Source organism: Carassius gibelio, chromosome B11 (genome assembly GCF_023724105.1).
Source record: "Carassius gibelio isolate Cgi1373 ecotype wild population from Czech Republic chromosome B11, carGib1.2-hapl.c, whole genome shotgun sequence".
NCBI lineage: Eukaryota > Metazoa > Chordata > Actinopteri > Cypriniformes > Cyprinidae > Carassius > Carassius gibelio.
In genome coordinates this window covers 25,367,264-25,392,911 of record NC_068406.1, presented here as the reverse complement: position 1 = coordinate 25,392,911, position 25,648 = coordinate 25,367,264, and the positions used below count along the sequence as shown (strand labels likewise).

The following is a 25,648-nucleotide window of genomic DNA, read 5'->3' as shown; positions in this document are numbered from 1 at the left end:
AAATGATTCGCGAACCCGCTACGATCTCCCGAACTGACTCAAATGATTCGCGAACCCGCTACGATCTCCCGAACTGACTCAAATGATTCGCGAACCCGCTACGATCTCCCGAACTGACTCAAATGATTCGCGATCCCACTCCGACCTCTCGAACTGATTCAAATGATTCGCGAACCCGCTACGAACTCCCGAACTGACTCAAATGATTCGCGAACTCGCTTTGAACTCCCGAACTGACTCAAATGATTCGCGAACTCGCTTTGAACTCCCGAACTGACTCAAATGATTCGCGATCCCACTCCGACCTCTCGAACTGATTCAAATGATTCGCGATCCCCAAAGTGACTCAAATGATTCGCGAACCCGCTTTGAACTCCCGAACTGATTCAAATGATTCGCGATCCCACTCCGACCTCTCGAACTGATTCAAATGATTCGCGATCCCCAAACTGACTCAAATGATTCGCGAACCCGCTTTGAACTCCCGAACTGATTCAAATGATTCGCGATCCGGCCCACTTAAAGCAATGGACAATCTGATGACATCACTGATTACAGTGTGTGTGTGTGTGTGTGTGTGTGTGTGAGTATCTGAAAACAATTATCTCTCAGCAGAGGCAAGTGTGAGTTCTTTCATGAATATGTCATGATGTTTTACTGAGGAATGTGATTTCAAAGTGACTGAGGAGAGACGCACACACACACACACACACACTCAATCTGTATAATTGGTTTTATTAATTAACATTGTAACTTCATAACTGTTAAACTCTTTATATTTGATCTTCAAACACTCTTATCTGATCCTGCAAATGCAAATAAAGTTTCATCTGTAAAGTTTTCACAGACCAACGTAAATGTATTTTGTAAATATGAACACTTTTTGTTTTTGACGGCTCCTATACCCTCGAAAAAAAGTTGGGTCAGATCACAGATTCTTGATTTTTAAATGTCCCATCTTCTCTGGAACTGGGGTTGTACACTACATAGTAAATCTCAACTGCTTGATTATTTATGGTCACAAGAAATAACTTACATCATCATCCGGCTCTAATCTGATAAATGCAACTCTTCAGCTCAAAAACAGCAGACAGCTTCATGATAATTATACCAACAGACCCTCAGTGACATCATGTGTGCTCGTCTGACACGTGAAGAACAGAAGCTTCGTTAATCATAACAGAGAAATCTGAAAGAGAGATGAGACGCTGATGTGAGGCCGATGTGTGTCAGTGCTTTGGGTTTAGAGCTGAACTCCTCCAGATGATTCTAATTACATTTCTACAGGAGCTTCCAAGACACCTTGTAAGCCTGTAAAACTCTGTGACGGTGTGATTTTGTACATTGTCTGTTTGTCTGTGAAGATCCAGCGATCACATGGAAAGATAAACTCACAAACTACAGCCATCCACCAGAACATGACTGCTGGAGACTCAGCCGATCACTGATTATTGATCAGAAGCAAAGGCTATATTACTGGTAGTGCTGTCAATTGATTAAAAAAAATTAACTAATTAATCGCACAATTTTTTAAAATTAATCGCGATTAATCGCGATTAATCGCAATTAAAAGACTGGAACTTTTTGGATATGTAAATGTAAAATGTAAATAATTAATGTAAACTCAAGACAAAGAAACTATTTAAATTCAAAATATGATTGTTTATTGGAATTTTTGTTTAACTTGTAACACAGATTTTCTCATGTACCTACAACATACCTGCAATAAACCATCAATATCCTCCAAATTAACTGTTGGTTTGAAAGCCATATTTATTACAGAAATAAAAACACAGGCATGTAAGTACCATATGAATTTCAAAACAATCAATGCCAATAAAAAACAAAAATGATTTCCATGTTGAATTCTAAGTGGACTGCAAAAAAATTCCAAAGTATAGTCATTGCCAGTGCTTTAAGTGAGCCGGTACGCACCGGCGCCACTTTCAAATATAGCTCTTGAGCGTACCGCCACCTCTCCGTGCGCCCAGAACGTGCTTGTAGCGTACCGGTACGCTCATTTGGACATCTGTTTTAATAGAGGTTTTAATCTTTTACCTGCACTGCCGATTTTCAGAGCGCCCTTCACAATGCAAGCTTCCTAATTCATCCCACCCAGAGCAGAAACTACATTACCCATTCACCCTTAAGTTATACAAGTGAATAGCGCATGTGTCGCTTTTCCCACTGTTAAGTGTCAACAACTCAACGTGGCCGGTGAAGGTGTGTGAAACTCGTTGTGAGTTATACTAAAGCAAAATCTTGAGTATTTATTGTCTGATAAACATTAAAAACTGTCTGCGGAGGTTGAGTCGTCCTGTAGCCCCCGCTGGCTGTTCATTGGCTGCAGCATCTTTTTTCTAAGTTCTAAAAAAATACCGTAGACGGCAAGGCACAAATTTAGATATTCATTTATCTAATTAATCTATAGCCTATGCACAAAGACAAAATGATCTTTTTGTCCCCTTTTTGTTTTAAAGCTTGATGAAGAGAGAGAGCGCAAGTTGCTGCAGCTGAGGAGGACAGTGATGCACGCGTACAGGAGTGATTGACAGTTCGCGGCACTGTGTACAAAAAATACTCCGCTACACAATTATTTCCTTATTTTCGTTTAAGCTTATTAACGTTAGCGTTACAGAAAGGTCTGATTTACGCACTGTTACAGTCATTGTTTTTTTTTTTTTAAACAATGACATTTGAGTTCACGATTTTAACGCTGCTGTTTCTTGTGGCAGACTGAAGAGTAATCCGGCAGAGTTTTATACTGAAACTTTCCGTCTAAAAGTCCTTCCTTGGTCTTATCCATATACGTTGAACACACATAGGCCACAACTGGAAATAAAAAAAACTGCAACCGCGTTAATTGCGTTATTTTTTTTTAACGCGTTAAATATTTCAAATTAATCGAATGCGTTAACGCGCTAATTTTGACAGCACTAATTACTGGTGTTGTAGAAGTTAACATAATGCAGAGTCAAATGCTACCCTGACACTGTCAGACATCTGAACACATGATGAAGAAACACTGGAGATGCTCAATGATGCCAGATCCATCAGCGTGAAGAACAACCACCTGCCAGTGGGGACAGAACATGGTTATTCTTCTGTCTTCTTCTAAGCATTAACTTCATGTTGATGAATTTCTCAGGAAGCGTGCGTCAGAAGAGCAGCGAGACTAAAGCAAACACCAACATGATGGATGCATCTCCTGAAGATCTGTGGAAACTCCAGAAGATTCCTCTGCGGCCCAGCGCTGCTCCTTACAAGGCATTCGCTCTTTCCAGAGAAACACACGATACATAAAAAACCCACAGCATGTGTGTGTGTGTGTGTGTGTGTGTGTGTGTGGGTGTGTCTTTAGTGGGTGTGTGTTGTATGAGATTAGTGGGTGTTGTGTGTGTATGTTTGTGTGGTTTTGAGCGCTCTATCACAGATATGTAATCACATTACATCATGCGCTGAAGGCCCCGGGGCCGAATGAGCTCACAGTCACTGACACACATCTGTAAACACGTCTGCAGTGTTTGATTCGTTCCCTCACAGAAGATGAGTGAACACAGACACCAGATCCTGTCAGCACCACTGTGTTCAACACATCCAAACAAGAACCACTTCAGCTTTTACAAGTTAGGTCAAATTCAACTTGATTAAAAAAATAAATACCTAGCACCTTGCACAACCAAGTTCATTATTAAGGTTAAAAATTAAGGTTTAAATGTAGTTTTAAGTTAGTTACATTTATTTTTTTCAAATTGTATTATATTTTTTCATTCCATTTTAATCTTAGCTTTTTTTTTCTTTTTTTGTCATTGTTATTAAAGTCAGGTCACCTTTATTTATCTAGTGCTTTTAACAACTCAGATTGTGTCAAAGCAGCTTCACAGTATTAAATATGAAAATAGTGTGTCAAGAATGCAGAAGGACATTAGTAATAATTTCAGTTAAAGACTGTTGTTTGTTAAAAAGATTCTATGAACTATAGTTCTTATTCGTTTTTATTTCAGCTTTAGTTTTATTTTAGTTCATCAAGTTAAACTTAAAGAAAATTAGAAATTATATTTTGCCAGCTAGCTAAAAATATGTTCATATTTTTAAAATGTTCTTATATTTCATATAACGACAATGATTTGTAATTGTTTTAGTTTAAAGTTCAGTTTTGGTGAAAAATAATATCCTCTGCTTCACACCATCAAATAACAAACTAATGACTCGAATTAATTAACGAATAATGAATAAAACATTACACACCTATATTATGTGTGTCCAAATGTATCCTGCAAGCACATTCATATAAAGTGAAATATACTGTACAGCAAAATTTAAATGTAACTTTACAGCTTTAGTTGGATGAATGTAACACTAAAACAAAGATAATAAGGTTTTATACACATGAACATCAGCTGTTCTGAAACACTGTAAATAGATGTGAGTTGACCTGACATTGTGCCATCGGCCCGAAGCCTCGTCCTGCTTTATTTAACTCACTTCAGAAAGACCAGCGAGTGTGAATCCGTCTGAATCCTGCAGGATATTTTTACTCACACCAGCATTCAGTTCCTTCTTTAAAAAGGCACCGGGTCGCTCTATTTCTGCTGCTGGATTCATTATCAGCGCGGCTTATTTTCATCTACTCAGACTTATTTTTAAGAGCCTTGTAAGGCAATGAAAATGGAAACATCATTAGCTAAATATGTCTCTGGCAGCATATAAAGTGAGTGTGTGGACTCAGATCTCTGTCCAACCTGGACGCTTCAGTTCGGTTCCTCATTCACAGTCTGTGCTGAGACCGGAGCGTCCGATCAAACATGATGAGACACAGACACAGACGTGTTCTGCAGCACATACTCGCGTGTGTATGTAATGTGTGCACACGCCAGAGAGGAAATGATGTCATACTGCTACAATGAATCCTGCAACAACAGATCAACACACAGAGATCTGAAAACAAACAAACAATCTTGCATCTTGTATGGTTTCTAGAGAAAACCTTCCTTTCCTGACTGACTGACAGAAAGTGTATCGTGATCCGTTTAAACAACGAGTCTCTGTTAAATGAGTCGTGATTATCTGAATAAACCACTGCAAACAGCACAGAGCCAAAGGAAACACACACACAGAGAGAGAGACATATACAAACTTTCTCTCATACAAACACACACACACACACACACTTCACCAAACCAAACACTGATAACACAATCACTTCAGCCAGAGTCGTGGTGAATCACACACCACATCCACACAACAATATTCATTAAATCTGAAAGATGGCACACAAAAAAACTTAAAGGAGTTCTAAAATCAAGTTAAAACTTACAAGAAATTATGTAAATGTTAGAAATGTTAAATTAAATAATGTTAAAATAAAAACATTATTAAAAGCAAATGAAATGCAACAAATCAGAAAAATCTAAGATCTAAAAATAAAAACGTAAGCTCAGTCAAATACATTTAAATAAAATAGCTTATTTTAAAATTAAAACACTTACTAAAATGAATTAAATAAAAAAATGCTCAATTGAAATAATGTTGAAATAAAAGCGTTTAAAATAAAACAAAACTACACACCAGCTTCTGCAGACTTCAGACTTCCAGCTCAAAGTCAAATATTTTAGTCAATAACACACCCTCTTTTGTCAGACTCAAACTTTGGCCTCAGATGACACACAGACCTGTCAAATACGCAGACTAGAGAAAACTAGTGAGATCAGTTCAAAACACGGTTAAAAAAAACAAAAAAACTTTTCATATTATTTTATGCAACTATCTTTCAATCCACAATCCCTTGTTTGTCTGTATGACTATGATGACAGTGATTCAGTCTCCAGACTGGATGAGAAACTCTCTAGTGCGCATGCTTCATGTGTTCACTCATGCTATGAAAGCCTGTGTTTTGACTGTGTGATTACACTAACCGTTTGTGTCTAAACCGAAGGATATACTTTTGACTTTGGTCTACATGACAGAGAAAGCTGAGCTCTGACCTCTCTCTCTCCTGCTCCAGCAGGCCAGTGAACTCATCGCTCTTCCTCATGAAGTCGCTGTGGTTCCTCTTCTCATCCTCGAGGCGGTGGAGTGTCTGTCTGTGAGCTTGCTCCACCAGCAGCAGCTGCTCCAGCATCCGTCTGTAGGTCTCCCGCTGCTTCTCCACCAGCCTGTCCAGCTGACACACAAACAGAACACACTCATATCACGCTCGGATCACGCTCGGAACACGCTCGGATCAAGCTAGGATCACGCTCGGAACACGCTCGGAACACACTCGGATCATGCTCGGGTCACGCTCAGAAAACGCTCGGGTCACGCTCGGGTCACGCTCGGAACACGCTCAGGTCACGCTCAGATCACGCTCGGAAACACGCTCGGAAACACGCTCGGATCACGCTCAGAACACGCTCAGATCACGCTCAGATCACGCTCGGAAACACACTCGGAACACGCTCGGAAACACGCTCGGAACACGCTCGGAACACGCTCGGAACACGCTCGGAACACGCTCGGAACACGCTCGGATCACGCTCGGATCACGCTCGGAACACGCTCGGAACACGCTCGGAACACGCTCGGATCACGCTCGGAACACGCTCGGATCACGCTCGGAACACGCTCAGATCACGCTCAGAACTCGCTCGGGTCACGCTCGGGTCACGCTCGGGTCACGCTCGGATCACGCTCGGATCACGCTCGGAACACGCTCGGATCACGCTCGGAACACGCTCGGATCACGCTCGGATCACGCTCGGATCACGCTCGGATCACGCTCGGATCACGCTGAGATCACGCTGAGATCACGCTGAGATCACGCTCAGGTCACGCTCAGGTCACGCTCAGATCACACTCGGAAACACGCTCGGAAACACGCTCGGATCACGCTCGGATCACGCTCAGAACACGCTCAGATCACGCTGAGATCACGCTCAGGTCACGCTCAGATCACGCTCGGAAACACACTCGGAACACGCTCGGAAACACGCTCGGAACACGCTCGGAACACGCTCGGATCACGCTCGGAACACGCTCGGAACACGCTCGGATCACGCTCGGAACACGCTCGGATCACGCTCGGAACACGCTCGGATCACGCTCGGAACACGCTCGGAACACGCTCGGATCACGCTCGGAACACGCTCAGAACACGCTCAGAACACGCTCAGAACACGCTCAGATCACGCTCGGAAACACGCTCGGAAACAAGCTCGGAACACGCTCGGAACACGCTCGGATCACGCTCAGAACACGCTCAGAACACGCTCAGATCACGCTCAGATCACGCTCAGAACACGCTCAGATCACGCTCAGATCACGCTCAGATCACGCTCAGAACACGCTCAGAATACGCTCAGATCACGCTCGGAAACACGCTAAGAACACTTGCAGAGCTGCACAGTCATAGAGTACACTTACTTGAGTACTGTACTTAAGCACACATTTTAAGTATCTGTACTTTTTTTGGAGACGTATGACTTTAACTTCACTACATTTAAAAGACAAACGTGACACTGGAGCACAAATCAGACATAAGGGTCAATTTTTTAAAATTGTGATGTATGCATCATCTGAAGCTGAATAAATGATCTCTCATTGATGTGTGGTTTGTTCGGAGGACAATATCTGTCTGAGATACAACTATTAGAAAATCTGGAATCTGAGGGAGCAAAAAAATCTAGATATTGGGAAAATCATCTTTAAAGTTGTTCAAATGAAGCTCTTAGCAATGCATATTACTAATCAAACATTAAGTTTTGATATATTTACGATAAGAAGTTTACTAAATACCTTCATGAACATGATCTTTACTTAATATCCTAATGATTTTTGTCATAAAAGAGAAATGTATAATTGTGACTCATACAATATATTGTTGTGTATTTCTACAAATATACGTCTGTGACACTGATGACTGCTTCTGTGCTCTGGAATCACAAATATCATACTTTCACTCCAGTCGATTTCTATCAAGGATCTCGAAGTAGAAAAACGTTATGTAGCAGCTTTGAAAGTCAAAAAGGCGAGTCTAGAGTCTTTCAGTAAACCCTCTTCTAGGATTACGTGAAGCATTTCTTGAACACTGACCAGTTGCAAATGTGTACTTTATTTACAATAACTCAATAACAAGAACAAGAGTTAATTTTGTGGAATATATTAGACACAATATTTTCAGATTTAGCTAAATTGTGTAAATGGTAATATGACCTATAAAGCCACAGAAAAGCTGTGCATCTCCTAACAAAACACAATACTGTAGAAGTTTGACTCTCGTACCTCGCTCATGGGCTTCTCGTAGATGTCCTCCTGCCAGCTGCTCTTGGCCTGGATGGCGTCTCTCTGCAGCGCCTGGAGCACCTTCGGCGGCGTCACGAAGCCGTATTTGGCCTCCAGCAGAGCCAGATCGATTTTATCCGCTTTGAGGACAGTGATCACCTCGTCTCTGGCCTGCAGCAAACACACGTGTCATTAAAACACAGGAACAAACTGTCAATTCTTTACCTGGTCTGGACGATACTTTATTTATTATGAGTGCACGCTGCAGTTTTGTCATCTGTCACTTTAAGTGCTCAATCTCTTTAAACTCAGAAGGATGCTGATTGGCTGTGAGTGTTTATATTATTTATCAGCTGGAAAAAGTCACTTTGAAAGTGATTCCAATGATATTGTGCATCTGAGTAGTTATCTTTATAATTCTGGCACGGACTTCGCTATCCTCACAGTTACACAGTTAGTATTATAATTTTACTGTAATATTTTTCATTCTTGGTGTGAATGTGAAGAAAATGGAAATAATGTCAGATGTTTTCTTCTGTATGGTGATGTACATCAGAGTCTAACTGATTACTGAAAAAGAACATATGTAGGGCGGGACTTGGTTGTGTGCGTCAGTTGTTGATTGGATGTTGAGATGTGGGCGTGACATATTCAGATGAGAATGCGTTTGAGGGGCGGAGTTTAGGAGACTAAATGACTGGAGAAATCCTGCATACATCACCAGACAGAAGATCCAATTAAGATGACATTCTGATCAAACATGAGCAGATCAATACGTGCAAGTGCGAGATAACACATGCACAGATGCATTTAGAAACCAGATGTGTGATTTAGGTTCTGAGGTGACCTGCAGTTCTCCTTCCAGCATGCTGAGGAGGAAGAGGAGGTCATCTCGTGAGAGGTCTCGGCTCTCTCTCTCCGCTCGCCGTCTGCTGTCCTTCAGGTTACTCTGGACGGAGGCCGTGTCTTCATGAGCGTGTCTCATCCCAGGACTCTCCTCGTGCTCGGACATCTGCCGCTGTGCTCGTCCTCTGACCGGAGACAGCTTCCCCTTCACCACGTCTTCCAGCATGATCGAGCACCTGAGCGGAAATGAAATATCACAAACACATATCAAGAACAATCATTTGCGAACACATTTTGTGTGTTACATATAGAATTATGTGTTGTGTTTTGCAAAAAAGTGTTTTATGAGTCAAAGGGCTGATGATGAGTGTATGTTTTGTAGATGTGGTGTGTTCTTCTGCTGTTTGAGCGACAGCTTTCAGAAACTGTGAGACAAGTGAAGAGTTTGTCTGTAAGCTGATGTAAAAACTGTACTGAACACAACACGACATATGAACCACATCACAGCGTGCAAAAGCTCTCCACAGATCCAAACTTTAAAGCTCGTCTCTTTGTGGACGTGACATGAAGCGTTTTCATTTCTATTGTACAACAGCATAAAGCAGATTTTACGAGTAGAGTTTGTTCTTTATCTCCAGCAGAAGTCTGTGAAACGAGTGTTTGCTCTGCATGTTCAGACCGATCAGCGCTGATCCATTAATAAAGCAGAGATGTACTTGGCACACACACGCACACACACACACACAGAATGAATCAGTCATGATGTCATCTATAAACGACAGATAACAGCCGTGGATCTGAATGAACTTGCAGGACTAAACAATGCCTGTCATACAAACACAATGACAAAAATTGATCTTCACACTCAGTATTATCTTGTTTCCAGTACAAATATCTAAACATCTTTAATAATAGACACATTTACTGGAACAGCAAAAGTATTTAAGATATAAAGTCCTGTTTTCAGAAAAAGAAAAAAATACACTCTGATGTGTGTCGCAATACAGAAGAAAACATCTGATTTTCACACATTTATCCTTTAGCAGACACTTTTAATCCATCTTCATTTGATCTAGCACTCGGTCTGTTTTATCTATTTGTTTTCTTTTTATTTATGAATTATTATTTATTATAAATTCACACTTCACCCTCTAACACTTGCACTCTCTATTCTGTTTCCATCTACGATTGCTTCATTTGTAAGTTGCTTTGGATAAAAGCGTCTGCTAAATGACTGAAGGTCAATGTAAACAGATCTTCCTCTGAAACAGAACTGTTAGAGTTTATGTTCTCTTGTGAGGATCTCTGTCATTCAGGCGGAGGAACCGAACTGTGGGTCAGAGGTCAAACAGGAGCTGATCTCAGATCAGATGACATCATCGCTGCAGCACACACACACACACACACACACACACGGGTCAGAAGGTGAGAACACAGGTGTGACTAAACACACAAACTACACCTCTTTCTCACACACACACACACACACACACACATTCCAGCAGGCTGATGTCAAGCAGGAGAGAGATGGACAGAACCGGTCTGTTGTGTGTGTGTGTGTGTGTGTGTGTGTGTGTGTGTGTGTGTGTGTGTGTGTGTGTGCTGATGGTCATAGCGTGAGCAGGCTTTACTCTCATCTGTCAGTTTTATATGTTACATAATCAACAGCACAAAAGATTGAGAACAAGAGTTTGCGAATGTCATCCGGCCCTCGGGCTCTGTGTGTGTGTGTGTGTGTGTGTGTGTGTGTTCAGTTGTGTAACTGCTTCTAAGGTGTTTTGTTCAGAGGTTTGTGAGAGTAAATCAGTTCACACCCGTTTCTCTTAAAGACTACGATTAGAAGTCGTCCAGCGTGGAAGTTTGACGAGGCTCCTGGTGGCTGCTATAAGATGTTATATGTCATTCATAAACATAATTTCAATTACTGTTCATTTTTAGTATTTCTTATGCTTTTATTACATCTGTGCATTTCTCACCGAGCATGAATAATGTCATCTGTGATTATTTCAGGCTCCTATCTGCTCCCACATCAGAGATATCAACCCCAAATGAGGGGAATTTTAAACTATTTCAGATAAATAAATAAAAACTATACTTACTGTAGATGCCCCCTAAAACCATCAGGACTTGACCATGTTTGGAGCGGTTGAGATGGACTGACCTCATACACAGACCAGCAGACATACTCTCAATCTTACGTCTGAGTACATTTAACATGTTCCAGAAACCACAGCGGAGATAAAACAAATAGAGTAATCAAGATATGACGCGCTGTTTACAGATTTGGATTACAAGAAAACTCTACGAGGTTGAGAAGCTGTACTTTAGTGGAGAAGAGACATCATTATATCAACCAAAGCAGACCCACGGCAATGTTTGTGAAACGTTTCATTTAGGTTCAACAATTGAGTCGATGCACGAGAGTTTCTCATTAACACAACAACATGAGCACGCACGTCTGACTTCATCCACAACTAATTACACCAATGACTTCTGAAAAGATAGGAAAATTAATTCAGCAAAAGTTAAAGGAATAGTTCACCCAAAATAGCTGGAAATGTGCTCACTCTCAGTTCTTCTGATACCAGGAGAAGAAGTGCATCTGCTGTTGTCTCTCACAGATTAGTTTAGATCTGTTTAAACGCTGCTTGATCTGTGCAGATTTCTCTCCTGATTCAGACCAGAACACTTTTTCACTGGAGGAAGTGTTATTCTGGATTATAGACTCTATGTGTTTGAGTTAAAATCATCTTAATGCTGGATGTGTTTCAGGTTTTGTCTTCTCCAGATGTTCACTGATGGACTGTGGATTATTGTGATGTTTTTATCAGACTCTCATTCTGACGGCACCCATTCACTGCAGAGCATCCGTTGATGAGACACTGATATACATTTTCAGCTAATGTTTATTTTTGGGTGAACTGATCCATTATATATTTAAAATAGAGCTCAAATAGAGGCGGATCTCTCTCTCTCTCTCTCTGTGCAAATGTTGTTGAAAAACACTTCTGAAGATAAATGACAGTCAGAAAATACCAGGAAGGATGTAATTATTAAAAGACTGTGTCGGAATGACAATAACGGCATGTGTGTGTCGATCAGATGAGCTCTGTCTGTCTGTCTGGGTTTGTTTGGTTCTTCATCATGTCTCTGAGAAATGTGGCACCTCAGTACTGACCCGGATTCTGCTCATTCCTCAAACGAGACTGACGTTCATCTGCTGAACTACGACACGGCCGGAGCTCAGATCAGCAAACGCCATCACACACACACAAAAACAAGAGCACACACACACACACACACACACACACACACACACACACACACACACACTCACACACTCTCTCTCTCTCTCCCTCTGATTTTGACTCACTGCTGCCATCTTCTGGTCACTGAGAGAGTATGTGTGTGTGTGTGTGTGTGTGTGTGTGTGAGTGTGTGTGTGTGTGTGTGTGTGTGTGTGTGTGTGTGTGAGTGTGTGTGTGTGTGTGTGTGTGAGTGTGTGTGTGTGTGTGTGTGTGAGTGTGTGTGTGTGTGTGTATCATATCAGGACACAACTTTGTATAATGACATGGGTATAACACAGGTATTACAAGGAGAGGGTGACTTGCATGTGTGTGTGTACTAACACAAGACTTCCAATCCTGCTCTTTAAAATGACTTACAATTACCACAATCCGTTTCTTAACATTAACGAGGAAAGCTTTGAAAAGGGTAGCTAACAACTTTCAGATTGGCCCTTCAACACACTAGCAAACATTTTCAGTGTGTGTTTGTGGAGTAAGAGGTGCTTGTTCCAATAGATGTATTATGATTTAATTGTCATTATTTCTTCACAAAAAATGGTGTTAAATGTACTCTACAACACTGTCACTTAGCAAATCTGTAGCAAATTTATCAAATAACTTACACAGAAATGGCATGTAACGTTTTGTATTAAAGAGGTCATGAACAGAAAAACCAACATTCCCCTGATCTTTTGACATGTAAGAGTTCATAATACTTTACAAAAACATCCTGTACGTTTCGCAACTCAAAACTTCCTTGCTAAAAAAATCTTATACTGAAGGCAGTCTGTGATAACGACAGCTTGTGGAATGTACTACTCTATGATGTTATAGTGTGGATAAGCTCCACCTCCACAGAAAAAGATCAACACCTGCTTCTACACCACTGCCTGTTTAGCCCCGCCCACTGACAGCTTGTTTAGCCCCTCCCACCGATACTACACCACTGCTTGTTTAGCCCCTCCCACTGATAGCTTGTTTAGCCCCTCCCACTGATACTACGCCACTGTCTGTTAGCCCCACCCACCGATAGTACACTACTGCTTGTTTAGCTCCTCCCACTGATACTACACCACTGCTTGTTTAGCCCCTCCCACTGATAGCTTGTTTAGCCCCTCCCACTGATACTACGCCACTGTCTGTTAGCCCCACCCACCGATACTACACCACTGCCTGTTTAGCCCCACCCACGATACAACACCACTGCCTATTAGCCCCGCCCACCAATACTACACCACTGCCTGTTTAGCCCCGCCCGCTGATACTACACCACTGCCTGTTTAGCCCCGCCCACGATACAACACCACTGCCTGTTAGCCCCGCCCACCAATACTACACCACTGCCTGTTTAGCCCCGCCCACGATACAACACCACTGCCTGTTAGCCCCGCCCACCAATACTACACCACTGCTTGTTTAGCCCCTCCCACTGATTCTACACCACTGCCTGTTAGCCCCGCCTACCGATACTACACCACTACCTGTTTAGCCCCGCCCACCGATACTACACCGCTGCCACAACTATTAGCCGATCACAGCAGTTAGCGTTTACTTCTGAGTTTATGATCATCCACATCTATTCAAACAGCGTTCTAATAAGTGTCAAAAACAGGACAGAAAATAGCCTTATACTTTTAAATCATGATGCTTTTAAAAAAATCTTGATACAATTATATATGTACCTCAGAGAGCAGTAGAAAATGCACCTTTAAATGTGACATTTTGAAGTAGAGAAACTGAAATAGTATATTCTTCTAAAGCATTCATTAATCTTTGCTTATAACTTTGAAAGATAATTTTTACAATGTAAAGTGTGTAGCACACATTGAGCACAAACAGCATGATCAAAACATGCCATAAACATCCAGAACATAATGCATGAGATACAGTATCCCACAATGCACTGCGCAGAACATTTCCAGTGTGATGATTCAGAGTTTGCTTCATTTATACAGGAAATTGCATCACTTTTTACTATCTCAGCGATGATAACTGAAGTGATGAGCTCATGAGACAAAAGCGATGAAAACATTTATATCATTGTATATTGCTCAAGATACAATTGTTTTTAAATGAGCGGGCAATGAACAGTAAATACCGTGCAGTGTTCAGTGTGTGTGTGTGTGTGTGTGTGTGTGTGTGTGTGTGTGTGTGTGTGTGATTACATTCATCTGTAAACAATGAAAAGATCATCTCTCTGGATCATTTTTCACATCCGTTTTCTTCTCATTGTGATTCCTCAGATCATAAACAGCTTCAGCATGTTTCTGGAGCTGTGAATGAGTCCGAAGTGAACTTCTGTCTGTGATTAATTACTGTCTGACATTCATTAATTAATGTCAGTAATTAATGCAAGAGCTTTATTAATGAATGCATGTCTGAATGAGCAGGTGCAACGAGAGTGGAGCTAAAATTACTACAACAGAAAGACCTACTGCAATATTTCAGTTTCAGACATAGAATAAACCCATGCATGTGAATCTGCCCTTATTTGTGACGCTCTGAGTCTGTCTTCAGTGCGTATGATCGGCTGCAAGCCTCACGGCTAAAATTAGGGTCACCCGAAACCCCCACACTGAGCAAAGGGTGTGAGACGCACAAAATACCGGCTACACGGCAAACCGGACATATGGAGCGTGTGCACAAACATGACATCCATACGCTGGATGAGTTTAGGCTGTTCAACGCGGCAGCATCCTGATTGATTGTGTCTTTCACAGCACTATCTTTAGCATCTGTCTGAACACCTGCACCCCTCAAGATATCAAGTGTTACACTTTCCATTAACTTCTGCTTACGACTGGGCAATATGACCAAAAACCAGACACTCATCATTATAATCATGGCACTGATACACTCACAGTTAGTTCACAGCATGCCAGCTCTTCATAGCGAACATGCAGCAACACATTTAGGTATTATTATAATAAACATTAACATCATGAATCACACATATATTCCTGTAGAACAGATGCAGATGTCTGGTTTATCCTTTGACTAGTTCATGTGTAACTGGATCTGTAACTCTGTTTCTGATCAATAGGTCATGAAGGGAGCGCAGCAGAAGTCTCATTGATCAGCTCCGTCTGCAGGAACATCTGCCTGCTCTTCACTGGAGTCTGCTGTGCATTGATCCAGACGGAAATCAATCTCAAGCGTTTAGCATTTCATTCAGAAAGTGCTGGAACAATGAGGACTGTACGCAATGACACGAGACACTAGTGCACTGCATACTGTGTACTACATCTGCAACAGTATGCAACATATAATCAAACTCATATCATGTCATATGATCATCTCATAAAAACACTGCATTGATAAGTCAGTGTTATGTAACTTAAAAAATCCTGGCTGATATAATTAAGAGTAAAACATTACTAAACTAATTCTTTAATTAAATAAAAGCAAAGGGGAAAAAATCATTAGGATCAGTTTCAGAATTGATTTTTCCAGCTGATATATGATTTAAACATTGACAGCCAATCAGAATCCTCCGACTTTAAGGAGCTCGAGCAAGTGGCAGATGACAAAACAACAGCGTGATTATCATTTATCATTACAGTTATCATTATTGTTATCGTTTGCATTATAGTTAACATTATTGATATCGTTTGCATTATAGTTAACATTATCGTTACAGGTATCGTTATTGTTAGTATCGTTATTGTCAGTATAGTTATAATTGTTGTTAATGTTATTGTTATAGTTATCATAAAAACTATAGTTATAGTTATCATAGTCTTAATTATCATTAGCATTATCGTTATAGTTATCATTATAGCTTTCACTATTTTTAACATAATTGTTGTCCTAGTTATTATTATCATTAAAGTTATTATGTAGCTATTGTTATAGTGAAAGTTATCATCATTATAGTTAAATGTTATAGTTTTCGTTATTGTGGTATAGTTATTATAGTTAACATTATTAACATTGATTTTATCATAGTTAACATTGTAGGTATTGTTACAGTTATCATTAACATCGTAGTTAACGCTACAGTTATGGCCACAGTAATCATTATAGTTCAGGATCACGGAGTGGAGGTCAGTGCATTGTGGGATACAGTGTTCAGCAGCAGATCTGTGGATCCACACACACACACACACACACACACACGGATCATCTGTCGAGCTCACCTCAGTGATCATGCAGGCCGCGGCTGGACGCTGGACCGTGTGCTCCTGCGGCTCCTCGTGTGTCACACAGCTGTGGGGCGAGGACAGAAAATAGCTTGGTAATTGCTGCTGTCGTCTGATGAATGCCAGAGGGGAACAAGGCCACACTGACACGCAGAACCCCGCTGGTCAGATTTAGGCCTCTGATCCCCGCTAACAAAGGAAATTATGATCGGCACACAGTGAGCGGCCAGTTTGACCAATCAGAGCCCGATCTGTGCAGTCACAGCCGGTAAATATATCCAGACGGGAAACTCACAGTGTAAGACGCGCTGATGTGGGGCATTTCAATGAGACGGAATCATTTCAGTGTGTGAAAACATGATTTCATAAGATATTAAAGGATAAGTTCAGAATAAAGCTTCGCTGATAATTTATTCACCCTCATGTCCTCCAAGATGTTCATGTCTTTCTTTCTTCAGTCACAATTTTTTTTTAGTTTTCTGAGGAAAACATGCAGGATTTTTCACCATATAGTGGACTTCAGTGATGACCAATGATTTTAAAGTCCAAAATGCAGTTTCAAAGATATGATTCCAGCTGTGGTATAAGGGTCTTATCTAGAGAAACGATCAATCATTTTCTTAAAAAAATTATATGTATACTTAGTTAACGTGTCTTCACACATTACGTAATCCTGTTGGAAAGGTCACATGAGATTAGTTCTTAATCTGTGTACTTTGGTTTAAAGCTCCTTCTCATTTATCCTTCAACTTTAAAATCATCTGACAGCGTAGATTTTTTTTTTGTTTTTTTTTATGGTAAAGGGCAATTACTTTTTTTGGATGTTGGATTTGTAAAAACTCATGTGCTTCTGCCTGCATTCACGCGTGACCTTTCCTTTTCTTTAATTTTTTTTTTTTTTTTTAAGAAAATGAGAGATAGTTTCACTAGATTAGACCCTTGTTCCTCGGCTGGGTCATGTAAAGCTCTTTGAAGCTGCATTTTAACAATCCAATCGTTGGCCACCACTGAAGTCAACTATATGGAGCTAAATCCTAATATGTTTTCCTCAAAAAACTGAATTTCTTCGTGACTGAAGAAAGAAAGACATGGATATCTTGGATGACATGGGGATGAGTAAATTATTAGGAAATGTTTATTCTGGAAGTGGACTTATCCTTTAAGAGAACAACATGCACAGAACCACAGATACTTCAGCAGAGAGAGAATGACACACATTAGTTAATACATGCAGACTACGTACACAGTGAGCACTGTGCACACACACACACTCAACACACACATCACACACACACATTACATGCACACACACACTCGACACACATCATTTAATGTATCATTATACTGTAATTATTGTTGTATTTATCATTATAGATATAGATTTCAGATAATGTTGTATGTAGTCTAATGTTAACTGGAATAAAAACTAAAACTGTTCATGTTATAATTTAAGGTAGCATTAACTGTAATTAACAGTTAATGATATAGTTATTTGAAGTTATTGTTATAATATATATTAGAATATATATAAATATATATAATATATAATAAAGTTATCATTGTAGTTATCAATATAGTTATAGTTATTGTTATCATTACAATTAACGTTATATAGTTATTTATATCACGCGTGACATATATGCTGCATAAATCCCATTATCCAGAATAAGCCTAAGCTAATCAATGTGTGAGATGTTCGGTGAGCGTTTGCTCCTCTGACCGCTACAAATAGAGCCTTTTTATCAGAGCGCTGGAAACTGATCCTTGATCTAAAACGGAGCATGGCTGACCGGAGTGCTGCCAGATTCCCTGCCCAACATCAGACTTACATCAGACTAACATCAGACCTACATCAGACTAACATCAGACTAACAACAAACCAGTATCAGACTAACATCAGACTAACATCAGACCAACAACAGACTAACAACAAACCAGTATCAGACTAACATCAGACTAACATCAGACCAACAACACTAACTACAGGCCAACATCAGACCAACGTCAGACCAAGATCAGACTAACGTCAGGCCAACATCAGACTAACATCAGACCAAGATCAGACTAACGTCAGACCAACATCAGACTAACGTCAGACCAAGATCAGACTAACGTCAGACCAAGACCAGACTAACGTCAGGCCAACATCAGACTAACGTCAGACCAAGATCAGGCTAACGTCAGGCCAACATCAGACTAACATCAGACCAAGATCAGACTAACGTCAGACCAAGATCAGGCTAACGTCAGGCCAACATCAGACTAACGTCAGACCAAGATCAGACTAACGTCAGACCAAGATCAGGCTAACGTCAGGCCAACATCAGACTAACATCAGACTAACAACAAACCAGTATCAGACTAACAACAGACTAACATCAGACTAACAACAAACCAGTATCAGACTAACATCAGACTAACATCAGACCAACAACACTAACTACAGGCCAACATCAGACCAACGTCAGACCAAGATCAGACTAACGTCAGGCCAACATCAGACTAACATCAGACCAAGATCAGACTAACGTCAGACCAACATCAGACTAACGTCAGACCAAGATCAGACTAACGTCAGACCAAGACCAGACTAACGTCAGGCCAACATCAGACTAACGTCAGACCAAGATCAGGCTAACGTCAGGCCAACATCAGACTAACATCAGACCAAGATCAGACTAACGTCAGACCAAGATCAGGCTAACGTCAGGCCAACATCAGACTAACGTCAGACCAAGATCAGACTAACGTCAGGCCAACATCAGACTAACGTCAGACCAAGATCAGGCTAACGTCAGGCCAACATCAGACTAATGTCAGACCAAGATCAGACTAACGTCAAACCACATCAGACTAACGTCAGGCCAACATCAGACTAACGTCAGGCCAACATCAGACTAACGTCAGGCCAACATCAGACTAACGTCAAACCACATCAGACTAACGTCAGGCCAACATCAGACTAACGTCAGGCCAAGATCAGACTAACGTCAGGCCAACATCAGACTAACGTCAAACCACATCAGACTAACGTCAGGCCAACATCAGACTAACATCAGACCAAGATCAGACTAACGTCAAACCACATCAGACTAACGTCAGGCCAACATCAGACTAACGTCAAAACAACATCAGACTAACGCCAAAACAACATCAGACTAACGTCATGCCAAAATTTTGCTGTGTGCTTTTGTCATTTTCTTAGTTTTTGTTTCAATACATCTATGCAGTTTTTTTGTTGTTGTTATTTCAGTACATCAAGTGAAACTAGTCACGTCACCTTTATTTATACAGCGCCTTTAACAATACAGATTCTGTCAAAGCAGCTTTACAATATCAGTATGAAACAGTATGAAACTAGATGAAATTGTCAAAACAACACCCAAGCAACCACCCAGAAAATAGGTTCTCATAATATTGAAATATTGAAAACAGATTTATTAGCTCAAAACTTGAACTAATAGTAACTAAGTTTCAAGAGGTGTCCATGTGAAGCTGCAGGAGTTTGTGTAAAGAACCAGGAATAATCCTTAGTGATTACAGCCTCAAACCCTGGGCACCAGCAGTGTGAATCTGTGTTATTAGGCCGTGTTTGACGTCTTTAATCCAGCTTGAAGGTGTCCAAACGCTAATTAACGACATCTGCTCCGCTTCCCCAGTCCTGTCAATCACACTAACCAGAGGACGCTTTAGCTGCGATAAAACTCTGTCTGACACGCATTTCACAATCCTCATGACGTGGATGCTGCGTCACAAGAACTGACACAGACCAGTCCAAACGTCTCATAACACTAAAGAAAGTTCATACTTTGTGTCCTTCTAATTTAATACACATTTTAACAAATTATAAGTCAGTGAAAGTTGAAATGGATCATAAAATGTGAGAATGTCTCAGTGTTTTCAGCACCACTGGACCCAGGGTTATTACAATTAAAACTAAAATATATGTTAATTGAAATAAAATAAAATATAAAAACGTACACTTATTTCAGATAGTTTCCAAGGCAAATGTTTAATACTTAGCTTTCCAGGTTTATATTAAGTTTTAATCTCAAATAAATAAATTCTTGGACCTCATTTATTGTTAAAAGCCTAGCCATGAGCATAACTTCTGCTAATGTTTTCAAGGTCAGTCGGTCACAGAAACAGCATACAGAAGGATTTATTGATCCTCCAGAAGCATCTGTTCCTGCTCCTCACTCAAAAACTCCTTCATCTGGACGAGATGAAGCTGTTAAACACAGGAGAAGAAACCGAACACATGATCAGATCACTGATAATCCACCTCAGACGCGCTGCTCGTCCCAGATCTGCTCAGCTTTTCACAGCAGAAGGTCTGATCGCTGACAGACCGTGTGTCTGGATCTCAGTAGATTAAAAACACTCGTCTGTCTCTTCTGATTAAACACCGCTCAGATGAGTCCATCAGTGTTGGGAAGGTTACTTTAGAAATGTAATCGGTTACAGATAATAAGTAGTGTAACTATTAAATTACTTTATTAAATAAAAAATGACTTAATTGAGTCACTGGTGTGAATGTATGCGGTGGCTCTGGAAGCACATTTAGTGAGTTTGAGCTTGTTTGTGGATCTCAGAGCACATGGTGAGAATAACGGGATCTCGGCCAGAGCGTATCAGTGTCTCATCTGTCTCACACACACACACACACACACACAAAGCTTGAAACCTGAGCCCTGGATCTGAGCATGAGCTTCAGTCCATGTGCAGAAGAAGAAGCAGAATCCACAACAAAACCACTGAGGCACATTACACACTCACACTAACAGCACTGTTTCTAGAAAGCAGCTTCTTACAGTGTATTCAGCTGCTTGCACACATTCTGAAATTAAATTAAATGATGCATTAATATAATGCTTTTCAAAACTTTTAATAACTTTACACACAAGACCAAGAATTGCGCACAGAATGTAAAATGTCTCTCATCTCTTTCAAAATGAAGCACTGCATTAAAAATATCACAAACACATCTCAAAAGCAAACATTTGCAAACACCTTTGCCATAATATTAATTTCTTTTAGATGTGTGTGTGTTACACAGAGAACTGTGTGTTGTGTTTTGCAAAAAGTGTTTTATGAAATTGAAAACTGAGTGTATGTTTTGTAGATCTGGTGTGTGCTTCTGCTGTTTGAGTGACAGCTTTCAGAAACTGTGAGACAAGTGAAGATTCTGTGTGTAAGCTGTGGAATAAAAAACTGTAAAGCAGACAATAAACAACTCATAAGAAAATAACAGATGATGAAATATGTATCAAATTGAAAATACTGAGCTGTACAGCAGCTCTACAGAAGACAAGAGTCATTATTCAGCTCAGTGAGACGATGGCCCGGTTATTTTAGCATCATTGAGATCCTATTATAATTCCCATCTAGTAGGTGTTCTAGCTTGATATTTATAATTAACCCTAATTATTAGAGTACACCTTGCAGATGTGATAATCAGCAGCTACACCGTCCTTCATCATGACCTCAAAGACAGAGACACCTCGCCATCTGCAGCGTGTTACCTTCAGAAACACAACACACACACAAACACACACACACACACACACAGATCGCAGCATGTGAAGCCTCTCACCTCAACTCCTCTGATCTCACACCTCTTCTCTTTTCCTCCTGAGCGTCTGCTGCAGTGATCCAGTCACATTCAGAGATTCAGAGCGAGTGACAGACAGAGAGAGAGAGAGAGAGAGAGAGAGAGAGAGAGAGAGACAGAGAGAGAGAGCGAGAGTGTGTGTGAGAGAGCAGGAGAGAGCGAGTGACAGATAGAGAGAGAGAGAGAGAGAGAGAGAGAGAGTGTGACAGAGAGAGAGAGAGAGAGAGAGAGAGAGAGACAGTAGGGTCTGCAGTGGGAGGAGAGACGGCGGATATCAGAGCTACAGTTAAATATAACACACACACACACACACACACACACACAGTGCTCAGAAGAGACCCAGGATGCACCTCATATATGTCCGGAGCTGCAGTCTAGAGAAAGAAGTGTCAGAGTGTTTGTGTGTGTGTGTGTGTGTGTGTGTGTGTGAGTGAGAGAGAGAGAGAGAGAGAGAGAGTGAGTGTGTGAGTGAGTGTGTGAGTGAGTGAGTGAGTGAGTGAGTGAGTGTGTGTGTAAGTTAAACATTTTCTCAGTTATATGCAAATGTTCCATTGTATCATTTTGCAAACATTATGGAAATGTTACTTTTTAATGTTTTCTGAACATTCCAAAACAAGTAGCAACATTTTAAAAAACTGTAACTGAAAAAGCAAAGAATGATGAATGATGCATAAATAAATGAGAATGTAAGTAAAAAGCAGATGAGACTGAATGAACATTGTATTAATGTTTGAGAGACAGAACATTGCCTGTCAGCGGTGTGTTTAACTGAGCGCAGTGTTTCTGTGTTGTGTGTTTGTTTACGGTTCTCATAAAACACACAGCTGTTTGGTCATTTGCTCTGTTTCCATGGAGACGCTGTCAATCACACCTGTCGTCCTTCTCACAGAGCAAACCATGAGATGACACTGATGGAGCCACTGAGGGCCCACAGGAAGTGACATCATCACAGCAGTCACATGGTCATTTATCAGCCATTGAAACTACTCAAAGAATAACACGAAAACATGTCACTGTAAAGTTTCTCAAACAGGGGTTTGCCAAAGTTTGTGATTGTTTTATTTTTTAATTGTATTAACTAATTAAATCTAAATTTGGAATAAACAAGGCTGTACAAATTATATTATATTATATTATATATATATACACACATACATACATACACATTATATATATATATATATATATATATATAATTTATTTATTTATTTATTATTATAATTGGAGTTACATTATTCTTATTATATAAGGAAAATAACAATAAATAATTAGAATATTAGTAAAAAATCTGTAAAATCTCTGAAAAAAAAACTGAAAACTATAAAAACTTTTATAATTAGTGTTATAATAATAGTAATAATAATAATAATAAATAACTGAATGAATAAATACAATTATATAAAATGAAATGAATTACGTTTATTATTATTGCTGTTGTTGATTTGTCATTATTATTAACAATATTAATTGTCAAAATAAAATTACTGAAATATTACGTTAAAATCTCAGGTGGACATCTTTATAATTAGAAATATAATAATACTATTCATATGTTATTAGAAAATATAATAAAAAAATATATATTATAATTATTGTGTCATTTATATAAATAGTAATGTTTCGTCCAGTTATTTGTATATGTGTTCCCAGGCCAGCCGAGAGACATAGTCCCTCCAGGGTGTCCTCGGTCTTCCCCGGAGCTTCCTCATGGGACGTTCCCAGAACAGCTCCCCAGGAAGGCATCCGGAAAACAGATGCCAGCACCTCAGCTGCCCAGCCACCCTACGGAGAAAGCTCATCTCGGCCGCCTGTATCCGGGATATTGTCCTTTCGGTCGTGGCCCACAGCTCATAACCATAGGTGAGAGTAGGAACGTAGACCGACCGGTAACTCGAGAGCTTCGTCTTGCAGCTCAGCTCCTTCTTCACCACAACAGACCGGTACATCAGCCGCATCACTGCAGAAGCTGCACCGATCCACCTGTCAATCTCCCGCTCCATCCTTCCCTCACTCGTGAACAAGACCCCAAGATACTTGAACTCCTCCACTTGAGGCTGGAGCTCTCCACCAATCTGAAGGGGACATGCCACCCTTTTCCGGCTGAGAACCATGGCCTCGGTCTTGGAGGTGCTGATTGTCATCCCAGGCGATTCACATTCGGCTGCAAACCGTCCCAGCACACACTGCAGGTCCTGGCCTGAGGAAGCCAACATGACAACATCATCTGGAAAAAGCAGAGGCAAAATCATGTGGTCCTCACAGAAATTCTGAAAAAATAATAAACTGGACCAGTGATAAAGGGCAGCCCTTCCGGAGTCCAACATGCACCGGGAACAAGTCTGACTTACTGCCAGCAATGCGAACCAAGCTCCTGCTCCAGTCATACAGGTACCAGACAGCCCTTAAGAGAGGGCCCGGACCCCATACTCCCGGAGCATCCCCCACAGGAGGTTGGGAGGGACAAGGTCGAATGCCTTCTCCAAATCCACAAAACACATGTGGATTGGTTGGGCAAACTCCCATGGACCCTCCAGCACCTCGGCAAGGGTACAAAGTTTGTCCAGTGTTCCACGACCGAGACAAAAACGGCATTGTTCCTCCTGAATCCAAGGTTTGACTATCGTCCGAATTCCGAACATGGTCCACTTGGACTCAATGTCTCCAGCCTCCCTCGAAATCTGGTCGAAGCTCTTCCGGAGGAGGTAGTTGAAAATCTCTCTGACAGGGGACTCCCAACAGACCCTCACAATGCATTTGGGTCCACCAGATCTGTCCAGCTTCCTCCGCTGGCATCGGATCCAACACACCACCAGGTGGAGATCAGATGACAGCTCTGTCCCTCTCTTTAACCGAGTGTCCAAGACATACGAGCGGAGGTCAGACGAAACAACCACAAAGTTGATCACTGACCTCCGGCCTAGGGTTTCCTGGGGCCACGTGCACTGATGGACATTCTTGTGCTTGAACATGGTGTTTGTTATGAACAAACTGTGACTTGCACAGAAGTCCAATAACAGAACACCTCTCGGGTTCAGATCAGGGGGACCATTCCTCCCAATCACGCCCCTCCAGGTGTCACTATCGAGCCCATGTGAGCATTGAAGTCCCCCAATAGAACGACGATTGGAGCACTTTCCAGTACCCCTCCCAGAGACTCCAAGAAGGCCGGGTACTCTACACCAGAGGTTTTCAACCTTTTAGGACATGCGCTCCCCCAAGTTTGTCTAATTTTCTTTGCTCTCGCACAAACCGGGGATGTGCGCTCAGATATACGCTGCTCTCGCCTGGAGAGAGTACGCACACTTAAAACGTGTCTCTCCTCTTGCTCAAACTGTGTCCTGTGCACGCTCAAATCTCTCTGTGCTCATGCGCTATAGATATTAATTATTTTTGCACCTGAATTAAATCTTGTCAAAGGTTATCATTATGCACTTTTTTAAAAAAAGTAGTCCCAAAACAGATTTGTGCAGAGCCTTTCCTTGATTTTTTATTGTTGT

At 40.9% G+C, this 25,648-nt stretch overlaps 1 protein-coding gene across 2 annotated transcripts in view; it reads right to left on the bottom strand.

Moving 5' to 3' along the window:
• The window catches only part of LOC127968534 (filamin A-interacting protein 1-like), a 36,964-nt gene extending 14,686 nt beyond the window's left edge, over positions 1-22,278 (bottom strand). Inside the window, exons 1-5 of one of the 2 annotated variants that reach the window (XM_052569813.1) lie at positions 22,134-22,272; positions 16,535-16,604; positions 9,110-9,344; positions 8,263-8,433; positions 5,985-6,163 (exon numbers count right to left, since the gene is read on the bottom strand). In XM_052569813.1, coding sequence (XP_052425773.1) covers positions 5,985-6,163; positions 8,263-8,433; positions 9,110-9,334 — 575 coding nt within the window. In that variant the 5' untranslated portion in view covers positions 9,335-9,344; positions 16,535-16,604; positions 22,134-22,272. Of the gene's footprint in view, positions 1-5,984; positions 6,164-8,262; positions 8,434-9,109; positions 9,345-16,534; positions 16,605-22,133 lie in introns of both variants that reach the window. The other variant, XM_052569814.1, reaches the window with a different exon arrangement.
• Positions 22,279-25,648: the final 3,370 nt, after the last annotated feature.